This window comes from Elephantulus edwardii, unplaced genomic scaffold, assembly GCF_000299155.1.
Source record: "Elephantulus edwardii isolate Elephantulus edwardi_28Jun2011 unplaced genomic scaffold, EleEdw1.0 scaffold00073, whole genome shotgun sequence".
Taxonomy (NCBI): Eukaryota; Metazoa; Chordata; class Mammalia; order Macroscelidea; family Macroscelididae; genus Elephantulus; species Elephantulus edwardii.
Window position 1 is genome coordinate 12,683,295 of NW_006399823.1, and position 7,636 is coordinate 12,690,930.

The window sequence follows — 7,636 nt, forward strand, 5'->3', positions numbered from 1 at the left end:
AATTTGTCTTTAACTTTTCAAAGAGAAGAACGAAATGGAGGGGAGGCATGGGCAGGGAGAAAAGTGCAACAATGAATGAATGGAAATACAAAGTCTGTAAGTTTTCATTAAAATTAATAATAATGAAAAAATTTTAAAAAATAGAATCAAGTATTCAATCGATTTCCCAGGTAGAAAAACAAAAATTATTTAAAAATATTATTCTTTAAGATTATACACTGAAACATTTAAGTATCAGCAAACAAGTAAGGTTGGTTTGGTTTTTTTTTTAAAAAAAAAACTCCACTTAAAAATGGAAGAATTAGATATATAATTGGGTATACTAAGTACATTTTCATTCCATAAATGTCACTACTTTAGTTCTTCATGTACTTTTTATTATATTTTAAAGGAATTTCTAAACTTCCTCTGGTGGCCTAGTGGCAAGAAGCTGTACTGCAATCTCAAAGGCACACAGTTCAAGGCCACAGCTGTTCTATGGGAGAAGGATGGGCAATCTTCTCCCATGTGATTAATTGCCTCTGAAAACCCACTGGAGGGTCCACTATGGGTCGGTTCCCACTTGACAGTACACAATACCACAAACTAGGATTAAAACTCAACATTAAGAGATTCACTAATTATAACACACTTTAGTCCATAAATGAAGACTTTAAAACTAAGAATGCTAATTTTATTATTGTTAAAATCAGTCTCATATCTCAATCCCAAGGAAAAAGAGCAAAACCAAAATTCTAAACCCACTGCTTTCAAGGTAATAAACAAAGAGATGAAGAGGAACAGAATGAAATGAAATTACACAGGATTTTTGAATGTTGTGTTAAACACATCTATTAAATTCGTAAGGAGCCCAGGTGGTGTGCTGGGTTACATGTCAGACTTCTAATGGAAGGGTCAGAGGTCCTGCCAGTCATTCCCATGAGAAAAATTAAGCCATCAGTTCCTTTTGAGATGTATCACTCTGGAAACCTGAAGGAGGGTTCCTATGCATCATAATCAGAACAATACCAGAGAGTTTGAGTTGTTTTGGTTTATTAAAGTTACTGGAAGGACTGGTGGTACTAAAGCAGTTAAAAGCACTCAGCTGACAGGCTGCTGAAAAATCTGCAGCTTGAATTTACCAGCCACTAAGCAGGAGGAAGATTTGCCAGTATTTTTATAAAGAATTATCATCTTAGAAACCCAACGGGCCAGGTCTACTATGTCCCATAGGGTTACTATGAGTCAGAACTGACCTGAGGCCAATCAGTGTGGTTTTGTGGTTTTCATGACAGTAACTCTAAGTACAACTGGAGTTAAAACGTTGTATACCTCAAATTTATGTGAAATCCTAACCCACTGCTGTGGGTTCTGGTTCTGGCCACTCTACAGGACAGAGAACTGCCCCACAGGATAACGTTTCTATAGAGCAATGCAGAACAGCCTCCCTGGGTTTCCAAGACTGCAGTCCTCACAGATGTAGACAGTCACGTCTTTCTCCCTCAGAGTGGCTGGTGGGTTTAACCTTTCAGTAAGCAGTGAAGTAATTAGCCACTGTGCCACCAGGCCTCTTATACTCAAGAACTCTTAGGATTTCCTAAATTACATCCCAACTTTTATTTCACTTTGATAAGCTTCCATAAAAGCTAGAATGGGTACTTCAGAATTGGAATACTTAAGAAGGACCAAAAAAAAATTAACATTTGTTCTGAAAGGAGTTGTCTGAAAAATGGACTTAGAACTCTAACAGCTGATTTAATAATATATTAATATATCACAGACTATACTTAAGACATCATAAATTAGATGATATTAGGTATATTTTTGAGGTATTTATACTTCATTTTAAAAATTCATATTCACACATAAATACCTTTTCCCATCACTTTACTGAATTTAATTTCTTTAGAGCCTTAAAATCTTTAGAAAGTGAAAATCATGTATTTGGCTTGGTGTTCAATGAACGACATGAATGGACTAAATTAAAAAAATACGGATCATGTCTTTCTTTTTTAAATCATGTCTTTTAAGTGCCTCCCTGCCCACCCAACCCCCAATAAATCTACTTCCTGGGTGTTTCTAAAAACTCTGAATCACCACTACAAGGTGTTTGTAATAGTTATCCACAGGAATTCCAAATGTATTAGATTAATAAAATGTACCTTGAACAACAACCTGGCTGCCTGGGACAAAGAACTGCTGTGTGCCATCAGCTGATTGTGCTGCATACTGTACAATTGTAGCACCTGGTGGAGGAGCTCCTGAATTTGTCATTGTTAATGCCTGGAGTCCCTGAACACCATCAGATCCTGGGTTAGAAATCTGGATTGCTCCACCTTGCGCTATAGCAACTTAACAGAAAAAGAAAACAAACATTAGAGAATTTCAGGATTCCATCTTAATAATCCCACACTGGGGAAATATACTTCGGGTCTAATTATCCCAATGCTTCCCACTCTTAAATTATCCTTATTTCTCAACACTACATCGTGAGGCTCATCAATCTTAATGAGACAGTTCTCTCCAAAAATCCTCAAGCCCTCAGATCTATTATTATAGTCAGAGTTGGGTGAGATTCAGAGTCCATGGGTAGCACACTCTTCCTTGTTGGCACCCATGCAACAGAATTACTTAAGATGGAGAGTGAAGATACAGAAAGGGAGAGAGTTCAGCTTCTTGGTTTTCTTTATTCTCTCAAGTATTCTGAGTTACAGAGAACCATCATTCTTAGAACAAGTTGGAAATAGACCATGTGATTTCTACTTCAACTTAAAAAAAGTTACAAAATAAATTTGTATCCCCATTCAGATCATCACTTTTCTAATTTGTAAATTTTTTTAAAGTAGCTTTTAACAGAATAAGTACTACATACTTTTATTTTAAAGGTCACGTTTACAAAGCTGTGACCTTTACCAACTATTTCAGGAGTATAAAATGAGAAGTAGAAAAAGACCATAAAAGGTAATGTTACTGAAAGAATTTGTATGACAGTATTCACCTCTTCAAGAATTTAAAATAACTACAACCAGCAGTAATAATTGTATGAAAAAGGCTTTCTCTAAATAACAAAAACTGCCAGTCATGTTTAAAAGTAACATTAAAGTTTCCAAGAAATAGCTGATCAAATGTTTTAAAATGTCACTTTACTTGACAAATAAGATCTGTTGGAAATATCTGAGTACTTTACATCCTCTAGTTTAAGCAACAGGGACTTGTGCTTTAGAGACGAAGCACCAAGGACTAAACTTAAAAAATAAAATAAAATCACATATAAAAGTACCTAATTAAATTTTATCATAAAGGGGAAACAAGGGGGGGCATGCCATCAGAATGATAAAACAGGTTCTAAGGCTATAAATCGTTACAAAAAATGAGTATGTCCATCTTTTACCTGTCGAGCAGCGGATGCATTTCAACCAGTGCCTCTCAATTGGCAGCATAACACATAATGCATTCTATTAGTAGAGCCCGTTAAGAATGCTGTGGGCGTATCTAAAAGACACTCTGAATATTTTCAGTTCCTCCCTAAATTCTTAAATGCCATCTGAGGAAAAGATCGCTTAGGTGATGACCTGATAGAATGATTGGGAAAAGTAACAGAAGCAACAATAACCCATTTGCAGTTCTCTTGACAGGAAGGTTTGATGATGGAACAAAAATACAGGTAAACATCTTTTCAAAGATCTTAACACAGATGCATTCTCTACACTTTAGTTCAATGATAGGCCACGTTTGTATATGAGTGACAGGCACCAAAATCAGGTAGAAAACATTGACAGTGCCAAGACTGAAATCGTCATGTTTTACCAGCATTTTATCTGGCTTGTCTAGAACATTATATTCTGCACAATTTTAAAAGACAGGGTTTCAACATCACTCTCCTAAAAATTTAAAAGTCTTAAGAGTCATCCTGTGAAATAAAAAGGTTTGGGAGAGATCAAACTAAATACAGCTAACTTTTTAAAAGAGAAGTACGAAAAATACAAGAGGGAATTTTGTTCTCGGATCTTCATGGTTGGATATGAAAGAATTTCTCATTCATATGAATGTGTATTTTCAACTGAGAAGTAGTTTAGAGTCACAGAAACTGTGCTTTAGAAAGCACAGCTATTGGCAAGAACCACAATTTGCTGGGTTTTAGCAAAGTTTAAGCAAAAGGTCTAACGCATAGCAAGTAAGCAATGTTATTGTTATTGGTGAGTGCCTTCGAGTCGAGCACGACTCACAGCGACCCTATGAATAAAAGGCCTGAAGTCCCTCTACAACTATCGACATTTATCAAAGTAAGCAATAAATAAGAGGAATAGTTACTACTTCCTAACAGCAGATGATATTAAAACCAATGTAGGGCATCTGGGTAAGTAAAGTTAACTGAAGTGTGGTGTCAACCTCCAACTATAGAGCTTAACTCTTTAACTCAAATGCAAATATCCAGCTTTGGGTCTAGTAAATCTAAAATGAGAAGAGCTGCTTTCAAGGATAAGAAAGCATGACGTATGTATGCAGATAATAAAGAACTTGTATTTTTGTTTACTTTTCCAGTACTCTTTCCCCATAATTCCAAGCAAAATTCATCTTTTCTCTGTGAGAAGCTGGATATATCAACAGTTTTTTTCTCTTGTAACTTTTATCATCTGGTCACTTATATAATTGGATGTTGGGAAAAATACTAAATATATACACTTACATGCTGGTTCACAGGGGAAACTTCTTATTGCTAAGTCTGACACTGTAGCTTAGTTTTTAATTTTTTTACCAAAGGCACTCTTCATTTTGGTATTATCAAGTGAGAGAGGACCTTCCTATATACAATGTTATCTCTTATTGAACCATAAACAGGATTTCCTAATGCTTCTATACACTGTGAATAGGATTACTGTGTGCACATTCATGAAAGTTAAGAAATGTTTTGGGTTGTGAAATGTTCAATGTATGTTCTAGCATACAACCATTCAGTTAAGCAGAAGAAATTTATAAGACAAAGTTAATTCATGTTGTTGATATGTGCAGTCAAGTCACTTATGACTCATAGTGACCCTATGCCCAACAGCTCTGAACCCTGCTCTATTCTGAGGCAACATTATTGTCTCTAACATACCTACCTCCATTACCCCAGTCACTGATTCAATCCATCTCATCAAGGGTCTTCCTCTCCTGTGCTGTCCCTCCACACTCCCAAGCATGACGTCCCTCTCCAAGGACTGGTCCCTCCTTGCAACATGGCCAAAGTGTGTCAGACGGAGCTTCAAAATCCTTGCCTCCAAGGACAGCCTGATCTCACCTTCTCTAGGATGAACCTGTTTGTTCTCCTAGCCGTCTATGTTATATCCAATACTCTTCTCCAGCACCACAGCTCAAAGGCATCAATTCTCCTTCTATCATTCCTGGTCACTGTCCACTTCCTGGTGCATAGCAAGTAACTGTGAAGACCATGGCTTGGACCAGGTGCACCTTAGCCTCCAGACTGACATCGGTGCTCTTCAGGACTCTAGAGAAGTCTCTGACAGCAGACTTTCCCAATATAATTCATCTTTTGATTTCCCAGCTTTTGATTTTGTATTTTTCCTTTCCACTGGCCTCTAAACCATGCCCTGCCCTACATGAAAACAAATCCTACATACCATATCTGATCATCATTTTTAAGAAACATGCCTGTTCCTTATCAAGGCCATTAGTGACCAATAGCAATGAATATTTCTTATTCTTTTTTTAACTTTGGAGACCCTAAAGCTTTTCTGGATTGACATATGCACCTGAGCCATAAAGGCTTAAATATGTGGCTATATGAATTTTTTATGATAGTGATGTGAGTCCATATTGATTAATGAATATTGATGGAGACTGAAGCAGAATAAATGTATGTGTGTATGTTTAAAGTATATGCATAACATAATTTGCCCCAAGAGCAAGCCTTAATAGTATCAGATTTATAAACTGGATAAATAATAGATAGATTATAAAAGTGACTGTGGGGTGATAGGCAAGATGAGCTGGTATGGATACTACACTCAAGACCATACGTATGTTTGGCAGATTTCTATTTCTACATGCATATTTGTATGTGCTGTAAATGTATCACTATATATAGTAGAACAAACAGGGAGCAATGTTACGTATACTTTTTAAAGCAACAACTAAAGACTTTGAAGGACTGAGTCATGGGGCCTCAGAGCTTGATTACAGACTAGAAAGGCATCAAGGTCAACTAGCATAGCCTAGTCCACAAAGACAGTGCTATATAGCCTAGTTTGGTAAGTCACAACTGGGATCTAAAAGGCTTGAAAGCAGCCATGTAAGATGCAACTACTGGTTTCTCCCTGTCTAGAGCTAAGAAGAGAGAGGGAATATCCTAAAGATCCAAAGATATATTGAAATTTATTAGTCCAAAGGACTAACAAACCACTCTAATATCGGCCTCCATGATCAGAGACCAGAGAGACTAGATGGACCCCGCTACCATTGCTGATCACTCTGAAAGGGGTTACAATAAAGGTTCCTGGACTGAGGGGAAGAAAAATGGGGACCAAAACTCATAATGATGTCAAGACAAGGCTTACTGCTCTGGACAGAGACTAATGGAATGTCCTTGGTCACCTTTTCAAATCCATACACTGATCCACGGGAGAAGGCTGGGCAATCTCCTCCCTCTGAAAACCTGCCAGAAGGTCAGCTATGCGTGGGCCAACACAACAGCACACACTAACAACAATATAAGGGAAAACAATAACACCAGAGCGGCACATACAACTACTTCCAATGGATAATGAGCTTTGAAATTTTAAAGTGCACAAAAGAGAACCTGTTCAGTATTTTCGCCGTACAAGTTAAGAGGTAATAAGTACAAACTTAAAAGCTAAGAGGTAACAGAAGGAAGCCACCCCAATTAACAAGTCAAGTTTCTATGAAGGAGGCCCCTACTGTGTTTGCTTTCAGTTACCTTGTGGGATTTTAAGTGAAGTCATCACATGTAATAATAAATGCAACTGCATTTACTTTAGAATATGGGTGCCTATCATACACAATTTTTTTTATGCAGAAATGGAATTCGTGTTTTTTCCTGAGTCCTCTGAGGATTCTGAACTCTCTATGTGGCCCACATGCATCTTTTCTTACTTGTAGATTTTGGATTAACCTACTCACCATTAGTGTACAAGTATTCCAGAAAAGATGTTAACAGAGGCTTATTCTAATAAAGCCCTTAGTAAAACTCCTTGCTCCTTAGATAGGAGCAAGCAAAGACACAAAGGATATGTAGAAAAACTAAATAAGATGTAGTTCTTATTTAGTAAGCAAACGAATAGGATTGTTGTTATGAGCCATCAAATCGCCTACAACCTATAGTGAGTGACTCTATGTAGAGCAACACTGAAGCCTGCCCTATCACTAGGATAAGGGATAAAAAAAAAATTACATTTTTAGAGAAAATCTAGTTAATAAAGAAATGTCATTTCCATTTCTTTATTTTTCTAAACTTTCGTGAATTCAATCTCATCCAGTATCATTTAAACGTCTTGTTTAGCAATTGCCATTCTTTGCTAATTCTAGGACTTATCTGAGCCACATTCCTGAGTCTTCCGTAAATAATCTCTTAAGACATATTTTCTTTGATTAGGATAATATTTGGTGTTGCAAAATTAAATGCCTGGCGGGGGGGGGG

General features: G+C 36.9%; 1 protein-coding gene across 10 annotated transcripts in view; it reads right to left on the reverse strand.

The window, feature by feature from the left end:
* CREM (cAMP responsive element modulator) overlaps window positions 1-7,636 on the reverse strand; it is a 110,906-nt gene that overhangs the window by 22,762 nt on the left and 80,508 nt on the right. For 6 of the 10 annotated variants that reach the window (XM_006888920.1, XM_006888919.1, XM_006888923.1 and 3 more), the window contains one exon: window positions 2,142-2,330. The exons of the other annotated variants lie outside the window; for them this stretch is intronic. In XM_006888920.1, the coding sequence (XP_006888982.1) occupies window positions 2,142-2,330 (189 nt within the window). The remainder of the gene's footprint in view (window positions 1-2,141; window positions 2,331-7,636) is intronic. 10 annotated transcript variants of the gene reach the window in all.